The 14,921-nt window shown below is 42.2% G+C and overlaps 1 protein-coding gene across 9 annotated transcripts in view; it reads left to right on the top strand.

The window, feature by feature from the left end:
• Positions 1 to 14,921, top strand: part of GGTA1 (glycoprotein alpha-galactosyltransferase 1 (inactive)) — a 71,573-nt gene that overhangs the window by 46,623 nt on the left and 10,029 nt on the right. For all 9 annotated transcript variants that reach the window (XM_046664478.1, XM_046664533.1, XM_046664506.1 and 6 more), the window contains 3 exons: positions 1,808 to 1,843; positions 3,450 to 3,515; positions 4,071 to 4,157. In XM_046664478.1, the coding sequence (XP_046520434.1) occupies positions 1,808 to 1,843; positions 3,450 to 3,515; positions 4,071 to 4,157 (189 nt within the window). The remainder of the gene's footprint in view (positions 1 to 1,807; positions 1,844 to 3,449; positions 3,516 to 4,070; positions 4,158 to 14,921) is intronic.

The following is a 14,921-nucleotide window of genomic DNA, read 5'->3' as shown; positions in this document are numbered from 1 at the left end:
GAACTCTTTCTACCAGGCTACATCCCTTTTATTCACAGGGCGGAGAAGTGAGCAAGTCAGCCTTAGCATTCGGGCACAGCTTCCCTGCACTGACAGTGGGGTAATCCTCTATGACAGATCCTGTCACTTTACCCCAGAACTGTCTCTCAAGTCAGGGCACTTCTCTCCCTCCATCTCCAAGGCTGCCTTGATCTGTGCCTGGACCACTGCCATCACCTCCTAAGAGGCTCACAGTGTACGTCATCTATTCTCCAGTGACCTTTTTTGGATGCAAATAAGACTGCTTCCCTCCCCTGCTTAAAACCCTTCAAAGGCAAAATCCCCAGCAGATCCCAGCAAGATCTGGCCTCTGGCTACTTATCTTTTATTTTCTTGCACATTTGAATGCCTCCTTCCTTCCTCAGGGCCTTTGCATATATTTCCACTCTGTTTGGAACTTTCTTCCTACTTTCTCTTCAGCTTAACTCCTATTTACCCTGCAGAACTTGGCTAAAACATCTCCTCTGGGAAGCCTTCCAGGACTTTGTTAGGTGCTCCTAGAAACTTATGATTTTTTTCTTTTTGGTAGCCATTCTTGGAGTTTGAAGTCCTGTAGCTGTGTGATTATCTCAGTAAGGTCTGCCTTCCCTGCTAGATTGTGTGTGCCACAAGGACACATAGTGTTACCACACAAAAATGGGGTTCTCCTACCTGATGGCATACAAAAAGTCAATTATTACAGCATCTGCTTTTGGGAAAAGAAATCAGCTTTATTGCTAGATCCATCTGCAAGGAGACAGGAGGCCTCAGCGCTCAGATCTATCTCCCCAATCCAGGGCTTGGGGCAAAATTTATGGGACGCGGGGCAGGGCAGGGCAGTCTGAAGTGTGGCCATAGATGATTGGAGGTAAGGAGAAGTGTGGTAACTGATGACCTGCACAAGCGTGGTCAAGCTTCATGGGTCTTCTCAGGACGCATATTCACAAAATGGTGGTGTTACCATGATATGAGGGTGGAGTTTTCAACCTTTTGACTTCAAAAAGGTCACTTATTGGGCATTTGCACAGGCCCAGTTGATGGGTTGATGGTCTCAACTGGCCTGAACTGGACAAGGGGTCTCAGTTCCTGAAAAACCACTCTTAATTACTCTGTGGATAAGATGAGTTCCGTTTAACTGGTCCTAGAGGGCCCATGGTTACAATAGGGGCTGTGTCTGTCTTAGCCAACATGGGCTCTCAGCATTTGACGTGTCATCACGCTCAGCAAGTCTCTGTTGAATGAATGGAAGTGGTCCACTAGAGGGGTCATATAGTCACTGGCGCAGCCCCATAGGTGCCTTAAGATGGTCTCACTGCCTTTGTTAGCTTAAGAAATGCCTTTTGAGGCTGCTCTCTAGAAGGCTCTGAGCTGGATGTGGTACTAGGCTCTGTAGTCACTGTCTTCTTTTCTGGAGGAAGATAAATCCCTGGTGAGGGAAGGCGGGGTTGTGGTGTTTCTGAGTATGTGAGCCATCTCTGGAGCTTCTCTCCCTCACTGAAGTCACCGCTGGACAGTGGAGAGCTGGCATCTTTTTTTTTTTTAACTAACATTTGAGAGTCTCCAGAGACCTCCTTCCCACCCCCTGGTCTGGGTAATCCTGAAGTGAATGCAAGTGGAAATTCCCAGTCTCTTGATATCACTGGTTATGTCTCAAAGGAAAGTGGAAACCCAGGGGTAGCTAAAACCCAGGCTCTCAACTCTTCCCAGGGCTTCAATGACAATGGTTGCAAATAGCTTTTCTCCAAACAAACAGTAACATGATGTGTTTTCATTTCTCATTTCCTTTTAGCCCAGAAGGCTCTTTCTTGTGGATCTATCACTCAAAGTAAGTGCTTTGAATTCTAGATGTCTATGGGATGGTCCCACATCCACTCTTACCCACCTACAGACCATTCTTAACGTGGCAGCTGGTGGTGGAGCTCTGGTCAAAGTTGGGGCTTCCCAGAGATCTGGACCACATCCCCCTGGCCCCCACACCTGTGTTTATAGAACCACCACTTGTGCTTTGTCCTTGCTTCTCATCAAGGGTCTCTTTAAGTGGTGTCATTTGGAGAACATTCTTGCCTTGCTGATTAAAAGAATCAGGGTAGATATTGTCCTTTATGCTGCCCAGTACATGTTGTATAAAGACCCTTGCAAGAACTGTCTTTGAGATAAAGGACATGTCATGAAAATATTTGGGTCTCCTGATGAACAGTATGTGTATTATTGTTATTACTATAATTATTAAATGCAGTGAGAACTATATAAGCCTTCATTTTTCTATCTTTGGCTTGGTTGCCAGAGCAAAGTGTTGTGCTTAACTGCTTGTACTTTCCCCAGCCTCATTTCTGATATAATTTATCCCCTGGTGTTAAATCTGGGCTTTTATGCTTGCAAAATGCCGTGGGATCTTGGCGATTTGTCCAAACCCACTCAGTCAATATCTCAGCCATAAGTGAAAATAAAGGTAAAACCTTTATTCTCATGAGTGGCTGCGATGAACAAGGTCATATGAAAATAACTACCCGAGAGACTGTTTCTTTTTCTGTCCCCTTTTGTTTATTCTTGTGTCGTTTCCCTCTTTATTGTAACCACACCGTAACAGTAAACCATCCACCTCAACTACTTCCTAAAAGTATAGGGGGCTTTAAAACAGGTTTCTTAGTATTATTACATCCGTTCATGCCTTATTTGTCCAAACGGAGGGCGTCGCATCTCCTGGGTTCCTTGTGTTTTCCTCCTCCAGAATGCCCCCACCTTGACCTTGGAGAAACTCTCACACTGAAAGAGCGTGGAAACTTCTGTGTGTGGGTAGCCAAGGTGGCTTCTGACTACAGTTTCCTGAGTTTCTGGTTCAGAGACATTCAGATTTCCCGAGGCTGTCACTGCTGACCTTTGTAGCACCCCGAGTTTGCCTAGTTTAGCAGAAGAGATCATTCTTGGAAATGTGCACTGGGTTTATTTTTTTTTAATTAAGATTACGACTTGTTAGAGTAATTGTGAATGTATGCAGGCCTTTTCATTTAGTCTACCTTCATGGTAGGTTTATTATTATTATTATTATCTGACGTTTCAGAGCAGAAAATCGAGATTCAGAGAGGGAAAATGTCCTATCCCGGTCACACAAGTAGTAAGTGGCAGCCCAGGGCTCAGTTTACGTCTCAATGCCCCCACCTTGTCATTCTTTCTCGCTGCTTCTTTCTTTTCAAGGGCTCCCTGGATGATGAGTTACGTTCTGGGGGCCACTCAAGGGAGGGGAGGTCCAGGTAGTGTCAGGTCCATCTTCTCTGATTCAACTACAGTATCTTCACTTCTGTCTGTTTTACAAACTGGTAGTTTAAAATAATAAAAAATTTTAAGTGGTTTCTGCCATCAGAAGTGTTTGGGAACTCCCTAGTTTGGGACTGCCTCATTTTCTAAAATTGGTTGTCTTCTTTTTCACTCCTTAGAAACCCGGAAGTTGGGGGCAGCAGCGCTCAGAAGGGCTGGTGGTTTCCGAGCTGGTTTAACAATGGGTAAGGCGGTGGGACGGCCGTCTCAGTTTGTCCATCCCATGCTCATAAAGAGCCCAAGTAAGACAATTTCACAGCCATGACCTTCTCAGTCACTCATCTTTCTGGCTGATTGAAATCACACAGGGAATCTATGTCATGGTTGGGACTAGGACATTTAAGTTTGGTTTTTTGTTGTTTTTGTTTTTTCCATTTAACTTGGGCTCGGAATGAAGGTTAGATTGCAGGGAAGACTATCTTAAGCTGAAATGTTCTTATGAGGACTGTTTTAGCAAGTTTCCTTGCTAAATAACCAGCTAATAACCTGAGGGTTGTTGGGTCAGTAAATTACTACCTATGCTGATCTGGAGGGAGAATAAGATGGGTGAGTGGCGCACCTTTATGCCAAACGTACGTCTTTATGAGGAAACGTTTCGGATCAGGAACCTTCCTCCAGACATTCACTTGGGACACGTGTTCTCCACCTTGGCACACATTTTCACGAGATATTCACCAACTGTCCCGACACTGAAGATCGCTCTCCCTGCCTCACTCAGCTTCCTTTCCCTTTGTACGTAGGACTCACAGTTACCAAGAAGAAGACATCGACAAAGAAAAGGAAGACGTTGAAGAAGAGCTTCAGCTCTCTGACTGGTTTAATCCACAGTAAGAAAAGTGTTGCCCCCTGTACAGGAAACCAGTTCAGCAGGAGGTGGCGGGGCTGTGTAGGCAACAGCACCCTTGAGAACATTCCTGACTGGGGAGAAATAGTCTTAGCACGTGTTAGACCTTTAACAACAGATTAGATGAGAAACTGAGTCTGGATGTTTTGACTCAGATGTTTGAACAATAACACAGTGATCCTGGCAGCAAGTGGCTAATCGTAGCAGATGAATCACAAAATACTGGGGCTGGATGGGGTCTTCCAGGCCACAGGGTGTTGTGAAAAGCCACAGGATCTAGAGTCAGAGCAAGAAAATTCTCTCTGAGATTCAGTTAACTCATCTGTAAGATGGCAATGATGATAAAAAATCTCACCGGGCCATGCATGCATTCATTGAGCAAGCACACAACAAATGTTTATCAAACACCTACGGTATGCTAGCCGGTGTTTTTCAAACTACTGGTTAGTATCCATTAATATGTCTAGAAACTAGCATAATGGGTCAAAACCAGCTTTTTAAAAAAGAATTGAAAGTGAATAGAAAATCAGAGGGCCTTCCATGAAGTAAGGATAAACATGGTTTAGAGGAATTTCCGAAGGCAGCTTTGCTCACCACTATACCACCAATGCTGGACTTGTGGAATTTTGGTTTCTGTATAAATGTGTACGTGCATGTGTTTGGTGTGGTGTAAAGTGTATTTCTCACTGTGAGTTGTAGTCAAAAATTCTATACTAGCTGTTGTGTTAGGTACAGGAGACGGGAGAAGGTGATCAATATGGTCACTGTCAAGTAGTTCACAGTCTTCTAAGGGTTCTAGATGTGAAACTAGCAATTACCAAGATTGGTAAGGAGGTATGAAACCTAACTTAGAAGGATGTGGTTTGGGGAATAAGGAGGTGGGAGCTTCCCAGGATGACTGTGAGGCCTGAGAGACTGGTGGGTGTTGGTGCCACTGACCGGGAAAGGGACTGGAGGAGGGGATGCAGGTCTGGGAGTGGGGGGGAGGTGATGAACTCGATTAGGGATGTATGTGGAGTCAGGTACTTGTGGGGCATCTGTAAGGAGATTTACAGAGTCCTTGTCTTAGTCCTTCAGCTGCTATAACAAAATACCTCTTTTCTAAGGGTACTAATCCTGTTCCTGAGGGCTTTACTGTCATGACCTAATCACCTCCCAAAGTCCCCACCTCCAAACGCCATCACATTGGGGATTGGGTTTCAACATATGAAGCTGTGGGGGACACAAACATTCCATCTATAGCAGTGCCCGTGAGCTCAGCAGAAGATGTGTGGTGGAGATGTGAGATGAGGAGCCTCAGAGTACCTGTGGCAATGGGATCTGCAGGCCTGGATGAGGCCACCGAGGTAGAGGAGTAGACCCGAACCCTGTCTGACATCAGCATTTAAAGGGCTGGCGGAGGAAGAGAAGTGTGAAAAGGAGGAGAAACAGCTGTAGAGGTAGGAGGAGGATCGAGAGTGAGTAGCATCTATTCTGGTGTGAGGGATCTTGGGCTCTGGGAAGACTGAATATGTTCTGGCAAGTTCTCTTATTGTTTGGGATAGGGGATCTGCACCAGTGTGGAAGGATGGGCATTTTGGCCCCTCATGTGTCATTTGATGAGCTGGACAACAGGGTAGCCATCTATGAGATGTTAAACTATTACTAGAGATGTAAGAATATGGAAGATCATAGCCCAAGGGGTGGCTGGATGAGTCAGAGATGGTCACTAAGCTCCTTTCCTTTTGTTTTTTTTTTTCTAAATCTTTTCAATCTTTTTACTTAAAAAAAATCTTTTTTTCATGGTAACATTGTTTTATAACATCATATAAATTTCAGGTGTACATCATAGTATTTCAGTTCCTGTGTAGATTACATCATGTTCACCACCCAAAGACTGATTACCATCCATCACCACACACATGTGCCTCATCACCCCTTTCTTCCTCCTCCCTCCCCGGTTCCCCTCTGGTAACCACCAATCCAATCTCTGTCTCTATGTGATTGTTTGTTGTTGTTTTTATCCTCTACTTATGAGTGAGATCATATGGTATTTGACTTTTTTCCTCTGACTTAGCATAATACCCTCAAGGTCCATCCATGTTGTCACAAGTGGCCCGATTTCATTGTTTCTTATGGCTGAGTATTCCATTGCGTTGATATACCACATCTTCTTTACCCATTTGTCCCTTGATGGGCACCTAGATTGCATCCATTCTTGCTTATTGTGAATAATGCTGCAATGAACATAGGTGTGCATGTATCTTTATGCATTTGTGTTTTCATGTTCTTTGGATAAATACTCAGCAATGGCATAGCTGGATCATATAATAGTTCTAATTTTAATTTTTTGAGGAATCTCCATACTGTTTTCCATAGTGGCTGCTCCAGTTTGCACTCCTACCAGCAGTGTATGAGAGTTCCCTTCTCTCCACATCCTCTCCAACACTTATTTCCTGTCTTGTTAATTCTAGCCGTTCTGACAGGAGTGAGGTGATATCGCACTGTAGTTTTGATTTGCATTTCCCTGATAGTTAATGATGTGGAACATCTTTTCATGTACCTGTTGGCCATCTGTATATTTTCTTTGGAAAAATATCTGTTCAGACCTTTTGCCCATTTTTTAATTGGGTTGTTAGTTTTTTTGTCGTTGAGATATGTGAATTCCTTATATATTTTGGATATTAACCCCTTATTTGATATATGGTTTGCAAATATTTTCTCCCAATTGTTAGGTTGTCTTTTCATTTTGTTGTCTTTTCATTTTGTTGATGGTTTCCTTTGCTGTGCAGAAGCTTTTTAGTTTGATGTAGTCCCATTTGATTATTTTTTCTATTGTTTCCTTTGCCTGGTCAGAAATGGTACTTGAAAATATGCTGCTAAGACTGATGTTGAAGAGCGTACGGCCTATGTTTTCTTCTAGAAGTTTTGTGGTTTCAGGTCTTACATTCAAGCTTTAATCCATTTTGAGTTAATTTTTGTGTATGGTCTAAGATAATGGTCTACTTTCATTCTTTTGCATGTGGCTGTCCAGTTTTCCCAACGCCACTTATTGAAGAGACTTTCCTTTCTCCATTATATGTTCTTGGCACCCTTGTCGAAAATTAGCATCCCCTAGATGTGTGGGTTTATTTCTGGGCTCTCAGTTCTGTCCCATTGATCTGTATGTCTGTTTTTGTGCCAGTACCATGCTGTTTTGGTTACTATAGCTTTGTAGTATATTTTGAAATCAGGGAGTGTGATGCCTCCAGCTTTGTTCTTTTTTCTCAGGATTCCTTTGGCTATTCGGGGTCTTTTGTTGTTCCATATAAATTTTAGGATTCTTTGTTCTGTTTCTGTGAAAAATGTTGGAACTTTGATAGGGATTGCGTTGAATCCGTAGATTGCTTTAGGAAGTACGGACATTTTAACTATGTTAATTCTTCCAATCCCAGAGCATGGAATATCTTTCCATTTCTTGGTGTCTTCAGTTTCTTTCAACCATGTTTTATAGATATCAGCATACAGATCTTTTACCTCTTTGCTTAAGTTGATTCCCAGGTATTGTATTCTTTTTGTTGCAAGTGTAAATGGGATTGTAGTCTTAATCTCTCTTTTGGCTACTTCGTTATTAGTGTATAGAAACCCAACAGATTTTTGTATGTTGATTTTGTATCCTGCAACTTGACCTTATTATTTCTAAAAGATTTTTAGTGGATTCTTTAGGGTTTTCTATATATAAAATCACGTCATCTGCAAATAGTGATAGTTTCATTTCTTCCTTTCCAATTTGGATCCCTTTTATTTCTTTTTCTTGCCTGATTGTTCTGGCTCTGACTTCCAATACTATGTTAAATAAGCGTGGTGACAGTGGGCATCCTTGTCTGGTTCCTGTTCTTAGAGGGATAGCTTTCAGTTTTTCTCCATTGAGAATGATATTTGCTGTGGGTTTGTCATATATGGCCTTTATTATGTTGAGGTACTTTCCTTCTATACCCATTTTATTCAGAGTTTTGACCATAAATGGATGCCTTATCTTGTCAAATGCTTTCTCTGCATCTATTGAGATGATCATGTGATTTTTAGTCTTCATTTTGTTAATGTGGTGTATCATGTTGATTGATTTGCAGATGTTGAACCACCCCTGCATCCCTGGAATAAATCCCACATGATCATGGTGTATGATCTTTTTAATGTATTGTTGTATTCAATTTGCTAGTATTTTGTTGAGGAGTTTTACATCAATGAGCATCAGTGATACTGGCCTGTAATTTTCTTTTTTTGTGTTGTCCTTCTCTGGTTTCAGTATCAGGATAATGTCGGCTTCATAGAATGACTTAGGAAGCTTCCCTTCCTCTTCAATTTTTTGGAAGAGTTTGAGAATTATAGGTATTAAGACTTCTTTAAATGTTTGGTAGAATTCACCAGGGAAGCTGTCTGGTCCTGGACTTTTATTTTTTGGAAGGTTTTTGATTACTGTTTCAAACTCCTTACCGGTGATTGGTCTAGTCAAGTTCTCTATTTCTTCTTGATTCAGCTTTGTAAGGTTGTATGACTCTAAGAATTTATCCATTTCTTCTAGATTATCCAATTTGTTGGCGTATGGCTTTTTGTAATATTCTCTTATAATCTTTTGTATTTCTGAGGTGTCTGTTGTAATTTCTCCTCTTTCATTTCTGATTTTATTTGTTTGAGCTTTCTCTCTTTTTTCTTGGTTAGTCTAGCTAAAGCTTTGCCAATTTTGTTTATCTTTTTTTTTTTTTTTTTTTGAGGAAGAGAGCTCTGAGCTATCATCCACCACCAATCCTCTTCTTTTCGCTGAGGAAGATTGGCCCTGAGCTAATTCCTTGCCCATCTTCCTCTACTTTATATGTGGGATGCCTGCCACAGCATGGCTTGACAAGTCATGTGTAGGTCTGCACCTGGGATCTGAACCAGTGAACCACGGGCCGCAGAAATGAAATGTGCAAACTTAACCACTGTGCCACCAGGCCAGCCCCTTGTTTATCTTTTCAAAGAACCAACTCTTGGTTTCATTGATTTTTTTCTATTTTCTTTTTAGTCTCTGTTTCATTTGTTTCTGTTCTGATTTTTATTTCCTTCCTTCTGATTTTAGGCTTTGTTTGTTCTTGTTTTTCAAGTTCCTTTAAGTGCACTGTTAGATTGTTTAGTTGAGTTTTTTTGTTTGTTGAGGTAGGCCTGTATTGCTATAAACTTCCCTCTTAGAACTGCTTTTGCTGTATCCCCTAAATTTTGGCACATTGTATTTTCATTTGTCTCCAGGTATTTTTTGATTTCTCTCTTGATTTCTTCATTGACCCAATTGTTGTTCAGTAGTGTTTTGTTGAATCTCCATATATCTGTGGCTTTCGTCATTTTCTTCTTGTAGTTGATTTCTAGATTCATACTGTTGTGGGGAGAAAAGATGCTTGGTATTATTTCAATCTTCTTACATTTATTGAGACTTGTTTTGTGGCCTAGTATGTGATCTATCCCAGAGAATGTTCCACATGCATTTGAAAAGAATGTGTCTTCTGCGGTTTTGGGATGGGATGTTCTGTGTAAATCTACTGAGCCCATCTCATCTAATATGTCATTTAAGGCCAGTGTTTCCTTATTGATCTTCTGTTTGGATGATCTATCCATTGGTGTAAGAGGAGTGTTAAAGTCCCCTACTATTATTGTGTTACTGTCTATTTCTCCTTTTATGTCTGTTAATAATTGCTTTCTATATTTAGGTGCTCCTATGTTGGGTGCCTAGATATTCACAAGTGTTACATCCTCTTGTTGGTTTTTCCCTTAATCATTATGTAGTGCCCTTCTTTGTCTCTTGTTACAGTTTTTTTTTTTTTTTTGAGGAAGATTGGCCCTGAGCTAACATCTGCTGCCAATCCTCCTCTTTTTGCTGAGGAAGATTGGCCCTGAGCTAACATCTGCTGCCAATCCTCATCTTTTTGCTGAGGAAGACTGGCCCTGATCTCACATCTGTGCCCATCTTCTTCCACTTTATATGTGGGATATCTGTCACAGCAGGGCTTGCCGAGCAGTACCATGTCCGCACTTGGGGTCCAAACTGGTGAACCCCGGGCTGCCGAAGCCAAATGTGTGAACTTAACCACTGTGCCACCGAGCTGGCCCCACAGTTTTTGTTCTAAAGTCTATTTTATCTGATAGAAGTATTGCTACGCTAGCTTTCTTTTCATTGCCATTTGCATGGAGTATCTTTTCCATCCCTTCACTTTCAGTTTTTGTCTTCACATCTGAAGGGTTTCTCTTGTATGCAGCATATATATGGGTCTTGTTTTTTTTATCCAATCGGCCACCCTATGCCTTTTGATTGGAGCATTTAATCTATTGATACTTAAAGTAGCTATTGCTAAGTAGGTACTTGTTGCCATTTTGTTACTTTTTTTATGGGTGTTTTAGTAGTTCTTCTCAGTTCCTTTCTTCTCCTTTTCTTTTGTGGTTAATGGCTTTCTTTAGTATTATGTTTGGGTCCCTTTCTCTTAATTTTTGTCTATTTATTATAGGTTTCTGGGTTGTGATTATCATGAGGTTCATATATAATAACCTATATATACATAGCAATCTATACTAAGTTGACAGTCTCTTTAGTTTGACATCTTCCTAAAAGCTCTACTCTTTTACTCCCCTCCTCCCACATTTTATGTTTTTGATATCATATCTAACCCTTTGTGTGTGTGTGTGTGTGTGTATGTATCTGTTGCCTTCTCATCACAGAAATAGGTAATTTTAGTATTTTTGTCTTTTGATCTTCATATTAGCTTCATAGGTGGTTGATCTGCTACTTTTACTGTATATTTGCCTTTACCAGTGAGTTTATTCCCTTTTCTTTTTTTTTGATAATTTTATTATTCCTATTTGTGGCCTTCTCTTTCCCACTTAAATATGTCCCTTTAGCATTTCTTGTAAAACTGGTTCTTAATGATAAACTCCTTTAGTTTTTCCTTGTCTTGGAAACTCTTTATCTCTCCTTCCATTCTGAATGATAACCTTGCCATATAGAGTATTCTTGGCTCTAGGTTTGTTCCTTTAAGCACTTTAAATATATTGTTCCACTCCCTTCTATCCTGTAAGGTTTCTGCTGAGAAGTCAGCTGATAGCCTTATGGGGTTTCTTTTGTTTGCAACTTGTTGCCTTTCTCTTGCGGCTTTTAGGATCCTCTTTTTATCTTTAATTCTTGACATTTTAATTATGATGTCACTTATAATGTGTCTTGGTGTGGGCCTCTTTGGATTTATCTTCTTTGGTGTTCTCTGTACTTCCTGTACCTGAATGTCTGTTTCCTTCCTTAGGTTAGGAAAATTTTCAGCTATTATTTCTTCAAGTAGATTCTCTGCTCCTTTGTCTCTCTCTTCTCCTTCTGAAACACCTATAATAAAATGTTAGTGTACTTGATGTTGTCCCAGAGGTCCCTTAGACTGTTCTTGTTCTTTTTAATGCTTTTTTCTTTCAGTTGGTCAGCTTGGGTGATTTCCTCTAGTCTTTCATCCAGCTCACTGATCCATTCTTCTGTATCATTGACTCTGTTATTGAGTCCCTCTAGTGAATTTTCCACTTCCAGTATTGTATTCTTCATTTCTGATTGGTTCTTTTTTATATTTTCCAACTCTTTCTTGATTTTCTCATTCTATTCATCCAGTCTTCTCCCAAGATCAGTGAGCATCCTTATGACTTTTGGTTTGAACCTGTTTGTCAGGTAGATTGCTTATTTCTGTTTCATTTAGTTTTTTGTCTGAGGTTTTGTCCTGTTCCCTTACTTGTATCATATTCCTTTGCCTCTTCATTTTTTCTCTTTCTCTGTGCTTATATCTATGTATTAGGTGGCTGAGCTATGTCTCCTGATCTTGGAGAAGCGGCCTTATGTAAGAGATGCCTTATGAGGCCCAGCAGTGTGCTTCCCTCTCATCACCAGTTCCACGTGTTCCAGGAGTGACCCCTATGTGGACTATGTGTGTCCTTCTGTTGTGGCAGGGTTGCTCTTGCTTCAGGTGCCCAGGGAGGCTAGGCTGTCCTCCTAGCTGGCTGGCTGTAATGCATGTGGGTGCTATGGACCCTTCAGTCACTTTATTGTGTGTGGCGAGCTCCAGCACAGTTGGCTGCAAGGTCTAATAGCACATTCCTGTTGCAGTTTTTCTGTTAAGTGAGTAGGCCCCCAGCATGGCTGGTTGCTAGGCTCAGGGGCTTAAAATTGCAGTAGACCTCTGGCCTGCAAGGCTGTTGTCAGCTGTCTGAGGACTGCAAGTGAGTGGGACTGGCCCCAAGCATGGGAGCACCCAATTGTTTCAGGCTTTGGAAGGTAGGACTGATCCCCTATGTGGCTGTTTGAGAAACACAAGTCTTCTGCAGCTGACAAGCCACACCACCCACAGGGCTACTCACACAGTCAACACAGTCCTGCCCTATGTGCATGCCTCAAACCCCTCAAGTGGACCCAGTCACCCCACTGCAGAGGCCCCACACACTTCACCAATGCCCCACACATGCCACCTGCTCCTTGTGCATGCCCTGTCCCACAGAGGCAGACCCACTCCCCGGCTGAAGAGGATCCAGGCACCCAGTCTATGCAGGCCCACAAGTTGCCTGAGGGTTTGCTGTTGGGTGGGCCTAGGGGAGGCCGCCTGGCCTGGCTGAGCTGGATTAAATTGGTGCTCTGGTGGGTGGGGCAGCCCCTGGGCTAACTGGCCAGGAGAAGAACTCCACTGGTGTCTGTCAGCATGCCTGTAGTAGCTCACAATAATGGCTGCCACCAATGTCTCAGTCCCTGGAGAGGTCTCACCTCTCACTGAGATACATCCAGAGCAGATAAGGTGAGTCTCTTTTCACCAAAAGGACTGTGCACCTTTCTTTCTGGTGATTTATGTTGCTTTCTGAAACAGATGAATTTGTGTGTGGGCCCTTTAAGAAGTGGCTTTTCTCCCCTTATCTGATAGCTCTTCTGGGGGTATTCCCCACTGTTGTTAGTATTCAGCAAAGCCAGACATTATGACACTCATCTCGGCTGTGCTGAGTCCAAAGGATGCTTATAGAGGTAACACTGCCCTGCTCAGGTCCCCTGCTCCTCCAGGGAATGCTGCATATTGTAAGATTGCTCCCGGCCAGATGTGAAGCACTGTGGCTTGTGAAGGTGGCTTTTTTTTTCTCCACAGAAAGGAATTTCTGCCTCTTCCACTTCAGTCAGGACTGTCCCTTGTTGTGGGGGTTCTTTTTATACAGTTTTCAGTTCTCTCTCAGGGGTAATTATTTCCAGAATAGTTGTAAATTTGTTGTGTCTGTGGGAGGAGGTGTGTTCAGAGTCTGCCTATGCCGCCATCTTGACACCTCTCCACTAAGCTCCCTTCTAAGAAGGGTGGCCCACTTTTACTGTGACACTTGTGCTTTGCTGAGAGGGACTTAGGAGGTGGGGCCAGGGCTGAATTACTGGAGACAGAGAAGAAAGATCACAGCTACCAGCTGTCACTTTCTCCACTCTCCCTCATGCATGGTTCAGCTTCTCCCCCAAACAAATGGTGACCAGGTATTTAAAGAATATTGGTTTGTAGCGGCACCAAATCTAAACCTTCTCAGGGCACCAAAGTATATTTCCTGCATAAATGAATGATTAGATAAATGATTGAATGAACAAATAAATATATTTATATAAATGTATCCTTTCTTGTAAACCACCTAAAACATTTTACAGTATATCGTGTCACATTTCCACCTCAAGATCCCTTAGCTTCTATAACACCAAATCCTCTGAATTTTCTTTCCACTTTTCCATTCTCTCTTCTCGGTCTCCTTGATAGGTATCTCTCCCTCTTCCCAGCCATCAAATATTAGAATTTGCAGAGGTTAAGTCCAGTATCCTCATCTCTTTTCTTTATACACCATCTTCCAATGTGCTCTCATCCATTTCCATTGTATTAGATACCATCCACATTTGTATCTTTAGCCCAAAGATTTCCTCACAGCCCTGACTTGTATCTAACTGCCTGGTTGACATCTCTGCATATCTCACATGACCCAAATGGATTCCATTCCACCCCACTCTTGTTCTTCTCCTTTCTCTTTTCAAGGCAGAGCCTGGGAGACGTCTCTGATTCATCCTTTTCCTCCATCCACCCCACAGTCTAATTCATTAACATGTTCTGTTCACTCTTCCTCCAAGATTCTCCCCACATTATCACCTTCTCGTCATTCCACAGCCACCACCCTTGTTCATGTTGTCATCAGCTCTTTGCTGGATCACTGTCTAGCATGCTGCTGCTCAGAAGGAGTTCAGTAAATATTCTATTCCACATCTTTATTGTATTCCACATCAGACAGTGTTGTATGTATTCCACATCATTTTTGACCTGCTGCATGAATCACAGAATTTTATTTTATTTTATTTTGAGGAAGATCAGCCCTGAGCTAACATCTGCTGCCAATCCTCCTCTTTTTTGCTGAGGAAGACTGGCCCTGAGCTAACGTCAATGCCCATCTTCCTCCACTTTATATGTGGGATGCCTACCACAGTATGGCTTGCCAAGCAGTGCCATGTCTGCACCCGGGATCCGAACCGGCAAACCCCAGGCTGCCTGAAGCCGAATGTGCACACTCAACTGCTGTGCCACTGGGCTGGCCCCTGACTCACAGAATTTTAACACTTCCTCTACCCAATCCTTGGGGACCACAATGTACCCATAAATAAGTACATAAAATTAAAAAGCCACCAATAACCTAGGTAGGTGTGTGTTTTGGTTCTGGAGGCCCTTTTATTTTGTGGGAAGCCTTTGGCCTGTGC

The sequence above is a fragment of the Equus quagga genome, chromosome 1 (assembly GCF_021613505.1).
Source record: "Equus quagga isolate Etosha38 chromosome 1, UCLA_HA_Equagga_1.0, whole genome shotgun sequence".
NCBI lineage: Eukaryota > Metazoa > Chordata > Mammalia > Perissodactyla > Equidae > Equus > Equus quagga.
The sequence above is the reverse complement of the archived record's forward strand: the minus strand, read 5'-3'. Positions and strand labels throughout refer to the sequence as shown.